Source organism: Triticum aestivum, chromosome 6D (assembly GCF_018294505.1).
Source record: "Triticum aestivum cultivar Chinese Spring chromosome 6D, IWGSC CS RefSeq v2.1, whole genome shotgun sequence".
NCBI lineage: Eukaryota > Viridiplantae > Streptophyta > Magnoliopsida > Poales > Poaceae > Triticum > Triticum aestivum.
In genome coordinates, this window is record NC_057811.1 from 56,603,825 (window position 1) to 56,627,291 (window position 23,467).

The following is a 23,467-nucleotide window of genomic DNA, read 5'->3' on the forward strand; positions in this document are numbered from 1 at the left end:
AGAAAATGATAGAGAAAACATATTTTTTTTCGTTTTCATGTCTCTTGCAAAAGCAAATCTGTTCCTCTCGCGGAAACAAAACCGTGCCTCTTCTGAAAAGAAAAAGAAAGAATTTTTTTTTCATTTCCGAGAGACACGGCCGTGCCTCTCGCGGAAGCAAAACCGTGTCTGTCATGAAAAAAGAAAACGCGTTTTTTTCATTTTCAACTGGTAAGGCCGTGCCTCTCGCGAAAGCAAAACTATGCCTATCGCGGAAGAAAAAATGCATCCTTTCACATGATTTTTTTGGCCAAAAATCTTAGAAAGACCGGTGAGAAATCGGAAAGCCAAAAAAACATCTAAAAACCGAAAACGCGTGCAAAAAAAAAATCAAAGAGAGCGCCAAGAGCGCGACATGTGGCGGCGACGGCTAAGAGTCCACCCCAAATTGTTGGGAGGCTCCTAGAGGAGCGCTCTTGAAGTAGCTGCTCCATCGTGGATTGGGCCAAAATGATTAACGGCAAGAAAAATGCGGCGCGTTCGCTTCTATCCAAGGACATACTCCCTCCTTTTCGGTTTATAGGGCTCAATTCAAAAATCTCACCAACCAAGGTAGATGGTGAGTGGTGAAATACTTTTTGTAATTTGCAAAAGCACCCAATTAATGCTCTTGTTTTCGTCAAAAAATTATGTTTATCAATGCATTAAATGCAATGCGTGCATGCATAAAGTACATGCATTGGTCAATTTTCTCTTAATACTTGCATGCAATGATTTAAGGCACCTTGAAATCTGAACATGTGCTAGGGAACAATCAAATTAAGCCTTATAAAATGGAAAAACTAAAATTTTGAGATAAGAGCATCTCCGGCCGCACCCCCAACAGGCCCCCCAGGCGACTTTTTGGCGCCGGCGCCAAAAAAACGGCCCAGTCGCGCCCCCAGGACGACGAAAAGCGCCGGTTCGGCCCTTTTTTCCGCCCGGCGGCCACAGGCCGAACCCGGCGCGCTAGGGGGCGCTTGGGGGCTCCGGCGCAAGGGAAAAGCGCGGCTGGCCCACGCCGTCAGGTGAAAAGTCAAGATTTTCTTCCCCGACTCGCCTCCCACCCCCCGCGCTCTCGGCCGCCACTAGGTATATCCCGGCGCCGCCCCGCCGCCCTTCACCGGTAGATAGTCATTCCCTGCCGGAAAAATAGCAGAGCTTCGCCGCGGCAGCCCCTCCGACACCAGCTGGCCGTTTCCGGCCGCGGAGGGGCAGTTTAGCGGCGGGTGCACGCCCACCACGCGCAAGGTGTTCGGCGATTTGCCTGCCTCGGCGATGGACTCGGATGACGAGGAATTTTCTATGATGAAATATGTGATAAAAAAATATTTATGTTGATAATTGAACGCCGAGCCACGGCGAACCACGCCAAATATGGGCCTATTCTCGCCCATATGGGCCTTTTTCGCCGAAATGGGGCTTCAAAAGTGGGCCAAAATCGGCGACTGGGGGCGACGACCGGGCGCAAAACCGCCCCCAGCGCCGAACGAATCGCCGGCTCGCCCCCAGAAGGCGATTTTTATGCGTCCTGGGGGGACCAACGGCTGGAGATGCTCTAAGCCCTATAAACCGGAAAGGAGGAAGTATCGCACACGGACTAGTTGTCCACTTCAAGGCTTGCCTTTGCTCAAAAATAAAGAAATAAAGAAAATTCAAGGCTTGCCCCATCCGAACATCCACCCCGTTCCACCCTCGATGGACTCCCGCGATCCGCCGCACCGGGCAACGGACGGCGGAGGTCGATCTCGCGCCCGTTCCTTTCCATTTTCCGCCTCGACTGCATCCCTCCGGCGTTCGCTCGCTCTCTTTATATATCTCCCTGTTCACCCACGGTTCCCACGGCTCTGCTCCGCCTCTCTCTCTCTACAAAAACCCCAGCCCCCGGCAAGGCCAGCCGCCGCAAAGCACTCCCAAACCCTAGAGATCGAATCATTTGAGGCGAAGCATGTCGACCAGGCAGGGTGGTATGTCCGGCAGCGGAAGCGGAGCGGTTGTGCAGACGGAGGAGGCGGTGAAGCTGCTGGTGGAGCACCTCGTGAAGCCGGTGCTGCCGGAGGGCCTGGAGCGGCCCTACATGACGAACGAGCAGCAGCTCGCCGTCGCGGAGCAGGTGAGCACGCACGCACCTATACGACGGTTCGTAACGTTCGTTTTTGGTTGGGTTGGCTGGTAAATCTGATGGGTAGGAAGCGGGGATGCATGGGAGGCGTCGTAGTTGTAGATCGGAGGAGGAAGAAGGTGGTAGGCTGGCTTAATGGTGGTGGTGGTGGACTGGTGGGTTGAAAGCGTCGTCGGGAGAGGAAGAAGGCGGCGAGCGCTAGGCTGTCCGGTGGGTTCGGTGCTGTGGGGTGGTAGATATTGGTACGCAGAAATGCCGACCGCTGGTAGAGCTTGACCGATTTCCGGCGATCATGCATGCTCGTCGGGTTCGGGCGTAGCGTGTCGGCGTGTCCTCGTCCGTAGCGTACACGCCGCTGGTGGCTTCCTTTCTTCCCGCGGAGAACCGGAGATGCGCCGGTTCTCGGCGTCGCATCGGGCGAAGCAGTTAGAGAATGCGAGGTACTGGAGGTGGCCTGCTTAACGTTTGGCGGTGGTCGGCCTAGATTGGAGGCCCAACTGGTCAGGCCGATTCGAGAAGCACGACGGCCCGCGCGATGCCCAGGCAGAGCAAACATCCACGCGCGTACCCCTCAAAAAAAAAAATTATACTCACCGTGAAGATGGCGGCGGCGGGTGTCTCCTCGCCCCGCCCCGCGATCCACGGTGACGAGGGTGCGTCGCGTCAGAGGGTCGCCGGAGGCGTCGCGACGCATGGAGCCGCAGGGTAGATCAAATCCACTAGGCAATTAGGGCCGGGGGCCCGCTTTGTTGGATTGCAGCTATTGTCAGGTTAGCAGTGTTAATTGCGTGAAGTGTATTCTTCCTCTGTTATTCATGACAATGGCACGGTGTATCCATGCGTTCGTGTATACTACTACATTTTTTTAAATTATTTTTCTTCTTAATTACATCCAAGACATTCTTTCCAAAGAAAACTGTAAATACAAATGACATACTCCCTCCCTCCGTCCGGAATTACTTGTCGCGGAAATATATAGCTGCATCTGACCGCTGCTAACTAGTCACACCGGCATGTGTGGTTTTGCAGATCCACAAGGCTGTCATTATGTACAATTATTACCACCGGAAGATATCTCCGCAGCTTTCTTTCGCCGATCCCAAACTGTTCCTTATGTCACTTCCTGTTGAAGAAGATTTGCTCACGCACTTGAGTATGCTCCTTAAGCGTGAGAGCAAGCCTGGGAACAATCAGAGGTTATATACTTGTGACACAGCAGCATTACAGGCCTGTGAGATCGCTAAAGGACTCGACGCGAGCAAAGATTCTCCAGACATGACAGCGTGGCCAATCTCGAAAGTTGCTGTGCTTCTTATCGACCCGGAAAGAAAAAAATGTCTGATTGAACATACCCAGGGTGTCTGGTCATTCATAGAGTTTGATGAAGCATGCAGTAGCGACATGATAGCAGTTTGGAAATCGGCAAATAAACGAACCTATGCTGCGGTGGACGGAGCAAATACGCCTCGGGAACTAGCATTGTCAGAAGTGGAGCGTAGAACAGGTCAGATTTTATAATTACAGCCCTTAATTTTATTTATCCATATCGGCCATTTCCTTTTTTTGTCCATCACATATTAAACCGACAGTTTTATTAATTTCCGTATCGAGATATAAATATACAGTCTTTGTGTCTACACAGCCATGTCTCCACGGTTTGTTACTTGGATGAGTTATTATTAGTGTTACCCACTAGAATTTTTATGACATCAAACATACTGACCAAAACCAGTAGAAGAATGTGAATTGGAGTTTATGGTAATTTTGCACATGCGTGTTTACGTGAGTTGCTGTTGCAAATTGTCATAAATTTGAACTGCTAACGAATCCAAAAAAGGAAAAGAAAGAGAGAGTTTGAGTAAAACATTTGCTGTACAGAAAACAAGAACAAGTGCATGGTCCCAAATGTACCCAAAAATGTACCTCTCACCCTGTTTTAGTTGTGTACAAGTGTGCTGCTAGTCACTAAACCTTGATTTGGTTACATCTAGTAGCAGGTTGGAAATGACTTGGGAGTTGGGACACTATTACGATTAATTCCACTTATACATGATCTGATTGTTTGTTAGAGAATGCTATTTATTTGCTTATATAAGTTCAAAAGTGTACTTTATGAATTTGATTTTGTTAATAGTACATGCATTTTCTGCTTGATCCATCTGTGCATCGGTTGCTGCTCATTATGGTAAATGTCTGGCCTTAATAGGTATGAAGGCCTCAAACTTGCGTGTTCTCGAAACTTTTTGGGCATACTCACTGAGTAAAGAAAGGACAGCTACCAAGTTGTTCCTTGTGGAGTATGAGCAAGCAATGAAAGGCAACCTTGTGGAAATTTCTCTAGAGGACTTGATTACCAGGTTTGCTTTTTACCTAGTACTAGATACTTCTATGATTTTAGGTTGCATCCCTTTTGATTAACCACTAAGTTTATTAAACAAGACCAGTGTATGGTACATCTTAATGTAGAGCGATGCTCTTTAGAATTTGCTGTTTTCTTAATATAAGACCTTTGTTGGATAACATGCCCTTATAAGTTGCCTCGGTAAAGCTCTCACCCTTTTCCCCCTCTGATGTTACTGCATTCCATGTGTATGTGATGTTTCTTTGATCATGATGATTACATAAATGATTGTGTGAGAATTGATAAAATTGGCCCCATGTTAATAGTTCAGCTAGAATAACCATAGTCCGAAAGTTTAACAAAATTTGACCCTTTTGCTCAGTGCCATCTGTTCCGGCGCATAACTTGATTAGGTCAGCGCCATGCATCATGGCGTTGAGAAAAAACTTAGTGTCTTCACGGAGAAGATGATGATTTATAGTCAGTGCCAAGTTTTTCTCAATGCCGAGGCGAATGGCACTAACCTAGCCAAGTTCAACTTGGTGGCTGGCACTGGAAAAGGGTTGGATTCAGTTAAAGTTTCAGATTTGGGTTAATTTTTCAATGAATTTTCCAGAGTCACTTTTTTCAGTCATCCCTATCATTGTTAGATTTAGCTATTTGCCTATTTCTCAATAATACTGACATTTTTCAGTTTTTCCTCTTTGACAGTATGACTGGTCCGGTCTTTGCAAATCATCAATTCCTGAAAATAACTTCTCTTGTTGAGTACTATCACATTCTTCCATATAAAGATATTTTGTCTGAACTCCTGCACAGGTAAATATTATTGTTCTCAGCTTTTATGTGTTAAAGGACAATGGAACTTGTTGGGTATGACAGTCAAGATAAACACTTGACATGTTTCAGGAAATGGCCAGAAACACTAGTTGTCCCTACAATGATGAACAGTGCTTTGCCATGGCAGAATATGGAAGTGTTGGAAAAGTCAGGTGGGGATAACCTACCCAAGATAGCTTGTTTTTCTTATTATTGTCTATTGATCCTCCAACTTCTTGACCTATGTGTGTCCAAATTTCCTTGAAGGCGCTTTCTCCGAAAACGTGAGTGATCTGGTGGATGAATCACTGCGGCTAATTCAGAAAATACGGGATGATATTGTGTGTTACATGCCTTCTCTTTCATTTCAGAAAAATATATGCTTGTTTCGTATAATTTTGCCTCTAGTTTAGAAGTGAGGTGAATTCATCGCATCTTCTGTCTTGTTTCAGGTTTTCAAGGAACGCATACTTCAAGGCCAAAGTGCTGAATGTGATATGGACATTCAGAGAATCTGGAATGGTATTCCACCCTTTTTCACATCTAAACATTGCTAAATTGATAATCATGCTGTAGATTTAGTGGCAAGCATTGTGGGCATGTTTTGCTGGGAGCCATGCATTACATAATGTTCTGTGCTAAAGAGTGCTGGCCGAAGTGCAGCAATTTTTTGACAAGAACTTGTTTCTATATCAGTTCCAAATTTCTAGTACTAATCACCTTTAAACCTTATGCAGAAGGGCTGATGACAGCAAAAGTGTTGTCAGACAAGTATAAGAATGGTTTCCCAAAGATGGAAGTTGCGGCTTCATCTTGCTCTGGAGATGGCGGTCGCCTAAACAAGAAGACACTGAGGGCGAGCCTTGAATTCAGGAAATACGTGGTAAGAAACCTCAAGGTGAACTGATGCATTTGAATTTCAAATGCCACCTGTACCTTTGACACTTGTCATTGCAGGAGCTTGATGAGATCTGCCGTGATTGCTACTGTATATCTCCAAGATACACAGTATTACCTTCAATAACAGATGGTATATATAAATACTTACCTTTATCACTTTAAGTTTCTGCATATACCAGCATTGGGTCGCTAGACCATATAGGCATAAGAGCATAAGAATTTAGAATTTCACAATGCCTCTTACCTTCTGATTATCGTTTACTGAATTCAATTCCTACAGATAATGGTCTGTTTCATGCATTGAGATGATAACATACATAGTGTACTATGCTAACCATGCTTAGGACAAAAGAATTTTCAACGTATCTAGTCAATAAACCACTTGTTTGTTTACCACATAGTGTCCATGGTTATTTGTCAAGAACAGAAAATGTCTCCAGCTAGCAATGGCCAGCAACTGCTGTTTAATTTACTATCATCTTCTCCCTTCATAGCTCTCATGCACTGTTTCGAGCACTTGTTCACTAGCCGGTTTCCTATCTTTTCAGGGACGTACACCGCCAGTGTACGTCTTAGATGCCCTGATGCTAAGATGACCATCTATGGAGGTCCTCGCAAGACCCCACTCGAGGCGAGGTGCTCTGCAGCTGCCAATATGATACAGGAGCTTTGCAAGGCGTAGGAAACAGGAGAGCGGGATACCTGATGGCAAGGTTCTAGTTGGGGACGGCCAGGAGGTGAAGCCTGGAAATGCGTTCTGCTCTATGAGTTTGTATTTTGTTGCGTTGCGCACATGCGTGTCTGCCATGTGCTCAACGAATTATCATTATTTTTGTTATGTTTCCCTTTTGTTTGGAAACTTTGTTTTCAAACTTTGCTTGAGTGGAACTGCTCTATGAGCTTGTATTTTGTTGCGTTGGGTACATTGCTCGCTGACGTGCAGACATGAGTTCGTCGCTATCTCTGAATCCCCTGCCTACTGCCCCCTAGCGAGCTTGTCTGTTGTCGTCGTGGGACTTCCTTGAACATCCATGAGGGCTGCAATAGGGGATTTCTGCTGCTGCCTGGACAGAGTTATTTGTTCTATTTGTACAGCTAAATCTGCTATCCTTTGATCTATTCTCAGATTAGTAGTACTTGCTATCAGATTGCTTGCTTCCTATCAGTACTAGTGTTATCCATCTGGTACCAGTATTCTAGTATACGAGATTTTTTGGTGAAAGCACAGACTTGGCATAATGAGAGATGAAATGGAGAGTTCTGTTACAAAGCAGCTGCAACTGAAGATGGTGTTTGAGGCATTCAAGCACATACTTGGTATAGCTGAGAGATCAAGATAACTGCCACCATCATAATGTTGGTAAAAAAGTGTTGGATAGTACTCCTTCTATCTCAAAATAAGTGTCTCAACTTTGTACTAACTTTTGTACATAGTTGTACTAAGCTTGAGACACTTATTTTGAAACGAAGGGAGTATATATGAGTAGCTGCCAGGAGCAACTTATCAAGGCTATGGCCACCATCATAGTGAGAGATCAAGATGAGGAGGTATTGTTTTGTGATCATTGCAAAGTACACATCAGTCATCACAACAGTCATCATGAGGGTAGATATTCAAGGTGTCGAGGAGTTCAATGCCAAGCTCAAACTCTCTAAAGGCACGCCCCCCATCCAAGGTTGCTCTAGCTCAAACTTCTTTGGGTTGAGCTTTTGTGGCCTGCTAAAACCAAAGAAGTTTGAGCCAGCCAGAATCGAGACTCAAAGTCGACGGGCTAACAAAAACAAAAGACTAAACAGTCGAAGGAGATCAAAGATCATCGACGGATGCGTGGTTCAGGCCTTCAGGGTGATCATGGAGTCATAGAAGGCGATCCTTATAAATAGACAATGAGCAAGGTGATTTTGAAAGGTAGCTTCTACACTGAATTTGTTTGTACTGGTCCAAACTCCAAAGGGACCAAGCTTGAGAAGCAATTAAAACCAAACCTAACTTGAGAGGAAATTAAATTTTTTGAGGGAGCCATGATCTAACCCAACCCACATGAATTTTGCAAGAAAGCATCACAAGAGGATATGTTCAGCATCCTATACACGTCCCTAAAAATCATCCCATCCGTGACCGTCCGCATTGATGATTTTTTATTAGCCTGTTTTGCCAAGCAACATAGATTAGCATATTTTCGATCTCATGGACGGTTACGGCACAAGCTGAATATATTGTCGATTTAAGCTAAAATCAGGAATCTGTATGTTTGATCTTTAATCAAAGATTATTTCTCAGATTGTTTCAAAATAATAATAATAATAATAATAATAATAATAATAATAATAATAATAATAATAATAATAGGGTCATTTGCATTTCAGCCCCTAACTCGAACCACCTACTCAAATTTACCCGTAAAAAAGCATGTGCTCAAATTTGGGCAAATTTGAGCACATGATTTTTTAGGGGTAGATCTGAGAGTGGGCGTAAATTAGGGGCATAAATGTAAATGTCCCATAATAATGATGATGATGATGATGATGATAGAAAATGCATCTCTTATTAGGCTATAGTGAATAAAAGTTTATATATATGCAAAATCCAAAATAATATATTAAAAGGTAGCAAATCATTTTTCATTGTACAAGTTTCAGTGATGGGAACATATAAAATATAGCCCGTAGATATGAACTTGAAATAAAGGTCTAAATAAACATCTAAGCTAATTAGCGTTTGATCAAAATATAAGCTGATGCAAAACAACATGGACACAAAAATTGTGTCAGAGAAAATGTCTAGGGGGGTGACTATATACTGGTTTACTTACAAATAGTTATTTACCAATCAATATTCAGTCATTCGATGATGGTCTTCTTACCTTTCTATTTATATGAATCTAAATGATAGCATCGAATCGCTCTTACCATCAATTTATAGATAATTATTTCACAGCTGCCCAAGAATTGCAAAACTGAAGTGTCAAATGGCATTTTTATATTAACAAAATTTCGTCGTAGAGGAAAATAGTGATTGATGAAGTTGAGTATATAACAAAGGAAAATATAGAAGATTAGTATGCCATTACCTGCTCTTAAATTGCTGGCGCTGAGTAAGATCAGTTTTTTGTTCCCACCAAAGTGCGAACGTGTTTACTCGAGACACATATTTTAGCTATTATCTTTTATTTAGTTATCAGTGCTAATGTTATGACAAAGTAAAATAATAGGATTACTTGCTTGCATTCGAATATACTGGCAATACCTTATATAACTGCAAAAGGAGAGTGAATGGTAGAGTATGTTTGAGCAAAACCATTAGGGGCACTATAATCCATCTAAGAGCATTTCTAGCAGACCCTGTATAACGCCACGACCCGCAAAATAATCGTCAAAATACGGGTCCGTGCGGAATATACTGCTCGACCAGACCCCGCAAACGCGCCCGGCCCGTAAAAACTTTTGTGGGGCGCGGCATAATTCCTATCCCAACCCGCGAAAACGTGGATTCCCCCCTCGGCCCGTCAGGGCCCTGTATATAGCGGGAGCGGTTGGTGGTGGTGGTGGTGGTGGGGGGGGGGGACATTTTAGCCCGCGCTTTTCCCCACCCACCGCCGCCCCTCTTCCCTCGCCACGCGCTTTTCCCCACACCCTGCCGCCCGACCAAAATAGCCGGCGAGATCATGCCGGAGGGCCGCCACACGCCCGAGCTTGCCCTCCACCACTTCCTCCTGTGTGGGCGGGCTAAAAAGTTGCTGATCGGCGGCTGTTCGACGCGGCGGCCGGAAAGATTAGGTGAATTACTATGTATCCAATGCCGTTGAAGAAAATAAAAAAGCAAAGAAATGTATTTTCATGTGTGAAATTAAAATGCAAATTTCGGATTTGCAGCCCGGCGGGGGGAGGGGGGGGGGGGGGCGCCCAAGCAGACCCTGCAAAGTCGACCAGTAAAAGAGCATATTCCGCGAATATCATTTTTTACGGGTCCGTTTTGCGGGGTCTGACTCTGCCGCCGCCCGCGCCGACCCGCAAAGCCATTTTTTCGTGAACTGCATACGCATTTTGCGGGTCGGCGTTATACGGGGTCTGCTAGAGATGCTCTAAAGTGAGCAAACTGCAAAAAAAAAAGACCACAATTGAGGACCCTAAATAAAAAAAACACTGATTTTCATTTTATTTTATTTTGAAAAAAATATCTGGTTTCAAGGTGACAGATTACTTTTGAAACGACTATTCAAAATCGCTCAAGATGGTGAGCTGAGTATCAAGATGTAAGAAATTTCCTTGCCTAGTTTCAGGATGCAGGCGGACACGGATGTCCACGGCCTGTTACGCCAGCGTCGCTCTAATGACGCAAACAGCCTTGCGGATGAGCTGCAAAAATGAAACGCACTTGTGGGACTTGGCCTGCCTAAGAGCATCTTCAATAGATTTGCGCGCGGAAGGTTTACTAGACGCACAAAACCCCGGCGCCCAACTCAGCGGCCCCACATGCAGCATCCCGCGTGCACAAGCCGACGCCCCAAAATTACAGCCCCGCAGCCCGCGCGTGCTAAATTTATAGCTTTGTTTTTGTGTGTGCTTTATTTTACAATTTCTGCTGGAGCGCTGTATTTGAGCCCGCGCTTTATTTAGCGCGTATGTTGAAGATGCTCTAAGCTGCTCGGCCGGCGCAGCCTGCTTGAGTTGTTGATATATCCGAAAGTTCAATGTTTCAGGCATATGTTCAGCTTGTGCCTCCATGTTCAGCAGGCAGTCAGTATGCAAAGCTAGGCGTGCAACCTCCTTTTTTTTTTTTGCGGTGATGCTAGGCGTGCAACTAGCTAGTAGCGAGAGCAAGACTAGCGTGCAAAGCAACGTCCGCATCTGTCTGCGAGGAAATAGCAGGTAGTCCTACTTCGCTATTCCTCCTATTCGCAACTTAGCCTACTTCGCTGGCAAGCTATGCTTGAATTCATTCTCTGTTGGAGAATTCTGTTTCAGTTTTACAAAGCTTTCTTTTCAATCCAAAAAACTAATGTGCTGACTCAATTAGTACATGATACGGCTCACCGCGTGGATTACCTGCCCTTCCAAACGTTCAGTTAACCTTCCAGTTCATCCTAACAACAAATTAATCAGCTAAATAAACGGTGTTCCAGGTTTTGGGTTCGGACTTCGGAGTGTAGACAGATTTACGCCCGGCAGTTAACGTCTGTTGTGCTGCGAGCGCCCTGCCTTCCTCTGCCAGGACCTTGGCTGCCACTGCTTTCTTGTGGTCGTATACGTATTTCTCAAGGACCAATCAACATGATGCTCAAGATAAGCAACACGAAGGAAATCGAGCGTATGCGAGCTCGCTTTCTACGGCCGCCCAATCTTTGCTATTTGCAAGCATGATCTTGGATTTTCGCGCATCTTAGATTACCGCTGCCTCCCAAGCCGCATCCATGAACATGGAAGGAGTTCATATACATACATTGAACAGGTATACGAACCAGGCATTCATACTTGGAGTATCGTGTAGTACTAGTGTGATCCACCTCTGCATGGTCGTAGGCAGTGACACTGCTTGACCCGATTGATGGCTATGAGAAATTAGTAGAGGGGCATCGATGATATATGGCTTCCGATTTGTATTCCAAGCTCTCTCTCCAACTAGCCATATATATATATCGCATAGTAGTTGGAACCAATTGAGCTGCACGATAGAATGAATGTAGCGTGCATATACCTTGGAGTATCGTGTACTACTAGTGTGCTCCACCTCTACTAACGTTGCCTGCATATACCTTAGTCATTCAAATGTAAACGAGGCATGGTCATTCTAAAGTCCAGAAGCCTATAAATTTAGGCCTAAAGCAAGCTTCTTCCTTTTTTTCTTTTAGTGACAGGCCTGAGCAGAAACTCGGGGAATCAAATGTGTTACAGATATCTCTATTGAAAGAAAAGTGAGCTGAAGACTTGAACCGTAAAACTCTAACATAGTTCTAAGTCAAGATGTGTCAACTAATGATGCTGAGAATTGAAATGCCTCTTCTTCCGTTCCAGGCAAGGATAAACTTCTTTTAGTTTGTCGGTGTATATAGAAAAATAAATTAATATCTACAATATCAAATATATATAGTATGAAAATATATTTTAGGGTGAATCTAATTGAACTAATTTGGTGTTGTAGATGTTGGTATATTCTTCAATAGATTTGCTTAAACTTAATTATGTTGGACCATGAAAAACCTAAAACTTCAAGTATTTCGGAATGGAAGGAGTAGGAAATAATCTCGTTCACCTCAATTCGAGCTGTCTTGGTCAGATTAGTATGTAGCCGTCCCGGTCCTACTAGGTATTCTCTTACATCAATACAAAAAGGTGAAAGATGAACAATAGTATTTGTTGTTGTCAAGGCTGACCAAAGCCATTTAAAAGAGCATCAAAGGCTCGGAGGTCGGAGCTATGTCGGGTAAAACTGCAGATCTGGATCAACATGCAATCCCCCTGGCTCGCGTTATGTTAGAGTAGAACATATACACTTTTCTCTCGCTTGTCTCGGTCTTATAGGGCATACTCGGTAGGCTGCATGCAACCCAACCAGGCCGGCATGCTGCAAAAAATTGACGTTTGGTAGGCTGGGCTGCATGTGTTTCTCGACCCGCAGAAAACTTAAAGCAGTCTCGGGCCAGACTGTGGGAGAACGATCGATTTTGCCATTTTTCGCAAGGCAGTCTCGTTTGAGCCACGTGTGGCTCTCACTTGCACATGTTGGGAAGCACGAGAGACGTCTCATAAGTCCTCCCACTCTCTCTTGTCACCGTCCACTACCATTCACACCACACTTCCTCTCTCTCACCGCCCCTTCGTGCTCTCCAATGGAGGACCCTCAACCGCGCCGTCTCACTCCCATCATCACCACATCAATCCCATGCAACACCGGTGGGTGACCGGCCAGGCCCGACAATGGATTGACCTCATGTTGGCTATCCGGGACCCCTCCCCCATCTACACTAGGCCGCAGTCAGCAGACATTAATTAACCCACCGACAATGTTTGTGCCAATCGGTGTGGCTGCAAAGGGAAGCTCGTCTGTTGTGGCGGCGCGGGGAAGAAATGCGACTACGATAGCCATGCCCGGTCAAGTTTCTTTTACCCCTGTGCGAGGGTTTTCTCCCCTTGCTCCGAGGAGCGTAGAGAGCATCAACAACCGTGCCCTTTCCTCCATCGCTTGCGTCACGAGGAGCACTGACGCAATGGCTAGGGCCCTATAATTTTTGGGTCATTTGCGTGGGCCAGACCCCTGTTCCCGCCAACGTTTGGTCTGTGGCCAGCGTTCCCTCCATAGGCAACCGCTCCGGCTCCTGTAAGCTATTTGTTCCCTATGCTCCCATTATTAGTTAGGGTTTTTGCTTTGTTTTGAATCGATTGGATTCGATCGCACTTGATTGGTATCGATTCAAAGCCATGATATGTGTGCCTAGGGTGTTCATGCTACTGCCCTACACTCACTAGATTGTTCTTGCTATCACGGTAATGTAGATCGGTATTTAGGGTGTTCTTGGTAGAATCACAATGGTAGTTAGGGTGTTCTTGATAGAATCACAATGCTAGTTAGGGTGTTCTTGCTATGATCACATTGTTGGTTAGGGTGTTGCTATAATTAGAATGGTTGTTGGTTCATGTGAGTGATGATGTTCATATGCGTGATGATGTTGTTGTGCTTGTGCTGCTGTCTAACCTCGAACATGTTCACCATCAAGCTTGTTGAATACTTATCTAACTTGGATGTCAAATCCGAAAAAATGATAGGATGCCACTTGAAGTAGAATGCATCGGAAGGACAAATGCAAGAAGGATGGTGCTCAGTCTCAATCTTGTATCTGCAAGAACAAATCTAGCAAGTGCAAAGGCAAAAAGGGTGATGATAATGGGGAAGCACGGGTGATTCCATGATACACCTTTCTAGGCAGCAAATGTGTGCTCAGATGCGTCTGTTTTGTCTTTGTCGGTGTACTCTTCTTAAGTTGTAGTGAGCCAATGGGGATTCCCTAGTGATGTTTTGATCAAAGTATTGGGGGTCGAAGTGGTTTTGTATCGGTTGTGTTTGTCAGTCTGCCTTTGTTGTCCCGTGGCTCCACTATTTGGGAGTTCACATGGCTGAGCAAGTTTGTGAAGGTTTTCATGCGGTTTTTTGTGAATTAACCGGGTAACTCTCTTTTGCTTAATTAATGAATGATGCAAAACTTACGCCTCCATTTAAAAAACACAGATTGCATTTGATTGTGACATGCACAAATTTTCATGTTAAGATTATTTTTGCATATGCATAAATTTCTCACATAGTTCAGTTTTCTACACAATATTTAGAAGTTGTATATCCAATTCCGCAGCAATGCGTGGAGAATCATCTAGTTTTTTAAAATATATGATACAAGACATACATTAATCATCAAAATATTCAACCCATAACATACACTAATTGAAATAAAGTATCACCACTACTGGATTGCTACATATGCTCACCCAAATCTTCAGTGTTTGGTGCAAAGCCACTCATAGGCCTCCATCTAGCCTATAGTGTATCTCACATCGGCTATGCATGGCCCAAATGTTGGTGCTCCATCCACCTATGACTGGTGGTAGTCGTGTGACCCATGAGCAGTAACCAATTAATGTCACCCCTTGTTTGTCACAACTGATCTAGATGTGCAACACAAAGAAAATCACACATATGCAATATCTCTTGTATCCCTGTCGCGATTTCGCATCTTGCAACTATGATCATGTGACTTTGGAAAACTTGTGTTCCCGTTGCCTCCCAAGTCGCATCCATTAAATGTAAATATAGCATATACAACAAACATTTGTATAAAGCAACATTTATGCGTGGTATATTGTGTACTGATGTGCTCCACCCCTACATAGCTGGAAGGAGTAATGCTACCCGGCCTGTTGAGATATCAGTCATATATGGTTATGCGATTTGGATTCAAAACTCTCTCAATCTTGGTACATATATGGTGATATCACCATCAATGCAATAATTACTAAATCTAATGGTACCACATAGTAGTTGGGAACAGTTGAGCCGCTCGATAGAATGTAGGATCCTCACCATAACATTTCATGCATTCATGTAACTTAGTCAGGCATGGTCATGCTAAAGTCTAGAAGCCTCTGAGCCTAAAACAAGTTATTTTTTCTTTTTCGCGGGGAGATCTGAGCAAAAACTCGGGATTCAAATATGGTAATGATATCTCTAGTAAAGAAAAGTGCATTGAAGACTCGATCAACTGCAGAATTTCCTTAGCTCTTTTCTCATAAAGGAGGTTGTCTAGCACACACGGCTTGAGTTGTGTTTCAGTAAAATCAGTAGCTAACTGGTCCTACTAGGCATTCCCTTACATCACCACACAAAAAAGTGAAAAATATACATTTAGGGTATATGCTACGGTCAAGAAAAGGTCAACCAAGCCATTAACAACATTGAAGGCTCGGAGCTATCTCAAGTACAACGCCTTTTATATGGTAAATATGCAATGCACCGGGGCCGGGCTATGTCAAGTAGAACTCATACAAGTTCTCAAGCTTGTTGATCATATAAATTCCACGTGACTCCCATGCCACAAATCATGCCATAAAGTAGACATGGCATTGTGATGTGAACAAGAAATGAAAAATTAGCACATATGTTTGTATATGGCTCCTTTGCCTTTTTTTTGGCAAAAGACTCCTACTTATTGATACGTCTCCAACGTATCTGTAATTTTTTATTGTTCCATGCTATTATATTATCTATCTTGGATGTTTTATATGCATTTATATGTTATTTTATATGATTTTTGGGACTAACCTATTAACCTAGAGCCCAGTGCCAGTTTATATTTTTTTCCTTGTTTTTGAGCTTTGCAGGAAAGGAATATCAAACGGAGTCCAATTGACCTGAAACGTTACGACGATGATTTTTGGACCAAAAGAAGCCCCCGAAGCAAAAGAGTTGGGCCAGAAGAGCCACAAGGCCTCCACAAGGGTGGAGGGCGCGCCCTCCGACCTTGCGGGCCCCTCGTGGACTCCCCTGACTTGTACTCGACGCGAACACATCTTATATATCCCCAAACCTCCAGAACAGAACCTAGATCGGGAGTTCCGCCGCCTCAAGCCTCTGTAGCCACCAAAAACCAATCGGGACCCTGTTCCGACACCCTACCGGAGGGGGAAATCATCACCGGTGGCCATCTTCATCATCCCGGCGGTCTCCATGACAATGAGGGAGTAGTTCACCCTCAGGGCTGAGGGTATGTACCAGTAGCTATGTGTTTGATCTCTCTCTCTCCCTCTCTCTCTCTCTCTCTCTCTCTCTCTCTCTCTCTCGTGTTCTTGATTTGGCACGATCTTGATGTACCGCGAGCTTTGCTATTATAGTTGGATCTTATGATGTTTCTCCCCCTCTACCTTCTTGTAATGGATTGAGTTTTCCCTTTGAAATTATCTTATCGGATTGAGTCTTTAAGGATTTGAGAACACTTGATGTATGTCTTGCATGTGCTTATATGTGGTGATAATGGGGTATTCACGTGATCCGCTTCATGTATGTTTTGGTGATCAACTTGCGGGTTCTGTGACCTCATGAACTTATGCATAGGGGTTGGCACACGTTTTCGTCTTGACTCTCTGGTAGAAACTTTGGGGCACTCTTTGAAGTTCGTTGTGTTGGTTTGAATAGATGAATCTGAGATTGTGTGATGTATATCGTATAATCAAACCCGCGGATACTTGTGGTGACATTGGAGTATTTAGGTGACATTAGGGTGTTGGTTGATGTGTATCTTAAGGAGATATTTTAGTATGAACTCTAGGGCTGTTTGTGACACTTATAGGAATAGCCCAATAGATCGATCAGAAAGAATAACTTTGAGGTGGTTTCATACCCTACAATAATCTCTTCGTTTGTTCTCCGCTATTAGTGTCTTTGGAGTGACTCTTTATTGCATGTTGAGGGATTGTTATATGATCTAATTATGTTATCATAGTTGAGAGAACTTGCACTAGTGAAAGTATGAACCCTAGACCTTGTTTCGAAGGATTGCAATAAGGTTTTCGCTCACTTTTACCAATTGCTACCTTGCTGTTTTTATATTTTCAGATTACAAAAACATATATCTACCATCCATATTACACTTGTTTCACCATCTCTTCGCCGAACCAGTGCACCTATACAATTTACCATTATATTAGGTGTGCTGGGACACAAGAGAGTCTCTGTTATTTGGTTGCAGGGTTGCTTGAGAGAGACCATCTTCATCCTATGCCTCCCACGGATTGATAAACCTTAGGTCATCCACTTGAGGGAAATTTGCTACTGTCCTACAAAACTCTGCACTTGGAGGCCCAACAACGTCTACAAGAAGAAGGTTGCATAGTAGGCATCAAGCTCTTTTCTGGCGCCGTTGCCAGGGAGCTAGGTAAGCGGCACTAACACCCCGTCAACTAAGCTCTTTTCTGGCGCCGCTGCGTGGGAGGTTAGTGCTTGAAGGTATATCTTTAGATCTTGCAATCGAATCTTTTAGTTTCTTGTTTTACCACTAGTTTAGTCTGTAAAAGAAAATTACAAAAAAAATGGAATTGAGGTTACCTCATATGCTTCATCTTTATCATGTCTTTCGTGAAAATAAGGATTCCAATCATTGTGCCAAAGTGTTAGAAGAAGAATGCATTAAAATGTTTGGCACTAAATCTTTGAATTATGAGCATTATTGCAATGTTGTTAGTATGAATTATTTGAATATCCATGATGCTAATGATATGCAAAGCCACAAGCTTGGGGATGCTATGTTTGGTGAAGATGATATTTTTTGTCCCCCAGGTTTTGATGACCAAATTTATTATGATGATAGCATGCCTCCTATTTATGATGATTATATTTATGAAAGTGGATTTGGAGAGGTCATTACTTTATTTAGTGATGAATCCACTATTTCAGAAGAGGTTCCAATTGATTATGAGAACAAAGTTGCTATCTATGATGATTATTGTGATGACATGTATGCTATAAAGAATAATGATAACCATGAAACTTGTCATCGTGATTTTAATTTTCAATTGGATTATGCCTCACATGATAGTTATTTTGTTGAGTTTGCTCCCACTATTCTGAATGAGAAGAATTTTGCTTATGTGGAGAGTAGTAAAATTTATATGCTTGTGCATCATGAGAAGAATGCTTTGTGTGATAGCTATATTGTTGAATTCATTCATGATGCTACTGAAAATTATTATGAGGGAGGAACATATGCTTCTACGTATCTCAATAATATCAAGTTTCCTCTCTTATGTTGAAAGTCTTGAAGTGATGCTTGTTTTACCTTCCTATGCAAGTTGATTCTGTTGGGGAACGTAGTAATTTCAAACAAACTTCCTACGCACACGCAAGATCATGGTGATGCATAGCAAGGAGAGGGGAGAGTGTCGTCTACGTACCCTTGTAGACCGTAAGCGGAAGCGTTATAACAACGCGGTTGATGTAGTCGTACGTTTTCACGATCAACCGATCCTCAGCACCAAACGTACGGCACCTCCGCGTTCAGCACACGTTCAGCTCGGTGACGTCCCGCGAACTCACGATCCAGTAGAGCTTCCGGGAAGAGCTTCGTCAGCACGACGGCATGGTGATGGTGATGATGATGCTACCGACGCAGGGCTTCGCCTAAGCACCGCTACGATATGACCGAGGTGGATTATGGTGGAGGGGGGCACCGCACACGGCTAAGAGATCAATGGTCAATTGTTGTGACTTGGGGTGCCCCCTGCCCTCGTATATAAAGGAGCTAGGGGGGAGGTGGCCGGCCAGGACGAGGGCGCGCCAAGGGGGGAGTCCTACTCCCACCGGGAGTAGGACTCCTCCTTTCCTAGTAGGAGTAGGAGAAGGGGGAAGGAGGAGAGAGAGGGGAAGGAAAGGGGGGCGCCCCCCCTCCTTGTCCAATTCGGACTAGAGGGGGAGGGGGCGCGCGGCCTGCCCTGGCCGCCCCTCCTCTTCTCCACCAAGGCCCAATAGGCCCATTATACTCCCCGGGGGGTTCCGGTAATCCCCCGGTACTCCGGTATATGTCCGAAACCTCCCGAAACACTTCCGGTGTCTGAACATAGTCATCCAATATATCGATCTTTACGTCTCAACCATTTCGAGACTCCTCGTCATGTCCGTGATCATATCCGGGACTCCGAACTACCTTAGGTACATCAAAACACAAAAACTCATAATACCGATCGTCACAGAACTTTAAGCGTGCGGACCCTACGGGTTCGAGAACTATGTAGACATGACCGAGACATGTCTCCGGTCAATAACCAATAGCGGAACCTGGATGCTCATATTGGTTCCTACATATTCTACGAAGATCTTTATCGGTCAAACCGCATAACAACATACGTTGTTCCCTTTGTCATCGGTATGTTACTTGCCCGAGATTCGATCGTCGGTATCTTAATACCTAGCTCAATCTCGTTACCGGCAAGTCTCTTTACTCGTTTTGTAATGTATTATCCCGCAACTAACTCATTAGTCACATTGCTTGCAAGGCTTATTGTGATGTGCATTACCGAGAGGGCCCAGAGATACCTCTCCGACAATCGGAGTGACAAATCCTAATCTCGATCTATGCCAACTCAACAAACACCATCGGAGACACCTGTAGAGCACCTTTATAATCACCCAGTTACGTTGTGACGTTTGGTAGCACACAAAGTGTTCTTCCGGTATTCGGGAGTTGCATAATCTCATAGTCACAGGAACATGTATAAGTCATGGAGAAAGCAATAGCAGTAAACTAAACGATCAAGTGCTAAGCTAACGGAATGGGTCAAGTCAATCACATCATTCTCCTAATGATGTGATCCCGTTAATCAAATGACAACTCATGTCCATGGCTAGGAAACTCAACCATCTTTGATTAACGAGCTAGTCAAGTAGAGGCATACTAGTGACACTATGTTTGTCTATGTATTCACACATGTATTATGTTTCCGGTTAATACAATTCTAGCATGAATAATAAACATTTATCATGATATGAGGAAATAAATAATAACTTTATTATTGCCTCTAGGGCATATTTCCTTCAGTCTCCCACTTGCACTAGAGTCAATAATCTAGATTACACAGTAATGATTCTAACACCCATGGAGTCTTGGTGTTGATCATGTTTTGCTCGTGGAAGAGGCTTAGTCAACGGGTCTGCAACATTCAGATCCGTATGTATCTTGCAAATCTCTATGTCTCCCACCTGGACTTGATCCCGGATGGAATTGAAGCATCTCTTGATTTGCTTGGTTCTCTTGTGAAATCTGGATTCCTTTGCCAAGGCAATTGCACCAGTATTGTCACAAAAGATTTTCATTGGACCCGATGCACTAGGTATGACACCTAGATCGGATATGAACTCCTTCATCCAGACTCCTTCATTTGCTGCTTCCGAAGCAGCTATGTACTCCGCTTCACACGTAGATCCCGCCACGACGCTTTGTTTAGAACTGCACCAACTGACAGCTCCACCGTTCAATATAAACACGTATCCGGTTTGCGATTTAGAATCGTCCGGATCAGTGTCAAAGCTTGCATCGACGTAACCATTTACGACGAGCTCTTTGTCACCTCCATAAACGAGAAACATATCCTTAGTCCTCTTTAGGTACTTCAGGATGTTCTTGACCGCTGTCCAGTGATCCACTCCTGGATTACTTTGGTACCTCCCTGCTAAACTAATAGCAAGGCACACATCAGGTCTGGTACACAGCATTGCATACATGATAGAGCCTATGGCTGAAGCATAGGGAACACTTTTCATTTTCTCTCTATCTTCTGCAGTGGTCGGGCATTGAGTCTGACTCAACTTCACACCTTGTAACACAGGCAAGAACCCTTTCTTTGCTTGATCCATTTTGAACTTTTTCAAAACTTTGTCAAGGTATGTGCTTTGTGAAAGTCCAATTAAGCGTCTTGATCTATCTCTATAGATCTTGATGCCCAATATGTAAGCAGCTTCACCGAGGTCTTTCATTGAAAAACTCTTATTCAAGTATCCTTTTATGCTATCCAGAAATTCTATATCATTTCCAATCAACAATATGTCATCCACATATAATATTAGAAATGCTACAGAGCTCCCACTCACTTTCTTGTAAATACAGGCTTCTCCAAAAGTCTGTATAAAACCATATGCTTTGATCACACTATCAAAACGTTTATTCCAACTCCGAGAGGCTTGCACCAGTCCATAAATGGATCGCTGGAGCTTGCACACTTTGTTAGCTCCCTTTGGATCGACAAAACCTTCTGGTTGCATCATATACAACTCTTCTTCCAGAAATCCATTCAGGAATGCAGTTTTGACATCCATTTGCCAAATTTCATAATCATAAAATGCGGCAATTGCTAACATGATTCGGACAGACTTAAGCATCGCTACGGGTGAGAAAGTCTCATCGTAGTCAACCCCTTGAACTTGTCGAAAACCTTTCGCAACAAGTCGAGCTTTGTAGACAGTAACATTACCGTCAGCGTCAGTCTTCTTCTTGAAGATCCATTTATTCTCTATGGCTTGCCGATCATCGGGCAAGTCAACCAAAGTCCACACTTTGTTCTCATACATGGATCCCATCTCAGATTTCATGGCCTCAAGCCATTTTGCGGAATCTGGGCTCACCATCGCTTCTTCATAGTTCGTAGGTTCGCCTTGGTCAAGTAACATGACCTCCAGAATAGGATTACCGTACCACTCTGGTGCGGATCTTACTCTGGTTGACCTACGAGGTTCGGTAGTAACTTGATCTGAAGTTTCATGATCAACATCATTAGCTTCCTCACTAATTGGTGTAGGTGTCACAGGAACCGGTTTCTGTGATGAACTACTTTCCAATAAGGGAGCAGGTACAGTTACCTCATCAAGTTCTACTTTCCTCCCACTCACTTCTTTCGAGAGAAACTCCTTCTCTAGAAAGGATCCATTTTTAGCAACAAATGTCTTGCCTTCGGATCTGTGATAGAAGGTGTACCCAACAGTTTCCTTTGGGTATCCTATGAAGACACATTTCTCCGATTTGGGTTCGAGCTTATCAGGTTGAAGCTTTTTCACATAAGCATCGCAGCCCCAAACTTTAAGAAACGACAACTTTGGTTTCTTGCCAAACCACAGTTCATAAGGCGTCGTCTCAACGGATTTCGATGGTGCCCTATTTAACGTGAATGCAGCCGTCTCTAAAGCATAACCCCAAAACGATAGCGGTAAATCAGTAAGAGACATCATAGATCGCACCATATCTAGTAAAGTACGATTACGACGTTCGGACACACCATTACGCTGTGGTGTTCCGGGTGGCGTGAGTTGCGAAACTATTCCGCATTGTTTCAAATGTAGACCAAACTCGTAACTCAAATATTCTCCTCCACGATCAGATCGTAGAAACTTTATTTTCTTGTTACGATGATTTTCCACTTCACTCTGAAATTCTTTGAACTTTTCAAATGTTTCAGACTTATGTTTCATTAAGTAGATATACCCATATCTGCTCAAATCGTCTGTGAAGGTGAGAAAATAACGATACCCGCCGCGAGCCTCAATATTCATCGGACCACATACATCAGTATGTATGATTTCCAATAAATCTGTTGCTCGCTCCATTGTTCCGGAGAACGGCGTTTTAGTCATCTTGCCCATGAGGCATGGTTCGCAAGTACCAAGTGATTCATAATCAAGTGATTCCAGAAGTCCATCAGTATGGAGTTTCTTCATGCGCTTTACACCAATATGACCCAAACGGCAGTGCCACAAATAAGTTGCACTATCATTATCAACTCTGCATCTTTTGGCTTCAACATTATGAATATGTGTATCACTACTATCGAGATTCAACACAAATAGACCACTCTTCAAGGGTGCATGACCATAAAAGATATTACTCATATAAATAGAACAACCATTATTCTCAGATTTAAATGAATAACCGTCTCGCATCAAACAAGATCCAGATATAATGTTCATGCTTAACGCTGGCACCAAATAACAATTATTCAGGTCTAAAACTAATCCCGAAGGTAGATGTAGAGGTAGCGTGCCGACGGCGATCACATCGACTTTGGAACCATTTCCCACGCGCATCGTCACCTCGTCCTTAGCCAGTCTTCGCTTAATCCGTAGTCCCGTTTCGAGTTGCAAATATTAGCAACAGAACCAGTATCAAATACCCAGGTGCTACTGCGAGCTCTAGTAAGGTACACATCAATAACATGTATATCACATATACCTTTGTTCACCTTGCCATCCT

The 23,467-nt window shown here is 43.8% G+C and overlaps 1 protein-coding gene across 2 annotated transcripts; it reads left to right on the forward strand.

Annotated features, from left to right (window-relative positions):
• Positions 1-1,888: 1,888 nt before the first annotated feature.
• On the forward strand, positions 1,889-7,259 carry LOC123141063 (uncharacterized). 2 transcript variants are annotated; one of them, XM_044560300.1, is made up of 10 exons: positions 1,889-2,131; positions 3,170-3,644; positions 4,347-4,497; positions 5,193-5,300; positions 5,391-5,473; positions 5,568-5,641; positions 5,753-5,822; positions 6,038-6,183; positions 6,258-6,330; positions 6,749-7,259. In XM_044560300.1, the coding sequence occupies exons 1-10, from the start codon at positions 1,967-1,969 to the stop codon at positions 6,880-6,882; spliced, it is 1,479 nt and encodes a 492-aa protein (XP_044416235.1). In that variant the 5' UTR covers positions 1,889-1,966; the 3' UTR covers positions 6,883-7,259. The 2 variants fall into 2 exon arrangements, with proteins under 2 accessions (XP_044416235.1, XP_044416236.1); XM_044560301.1 differs by lacking the exon at positions 1,889-2,131 and adding an exon at positions 2,725-2,910 and having other exon boundaries at positions 6,749-7,256.
• The last annotated feature ends 16,208 nt before the right edge of the window (positions 7,260-23,467 follow it).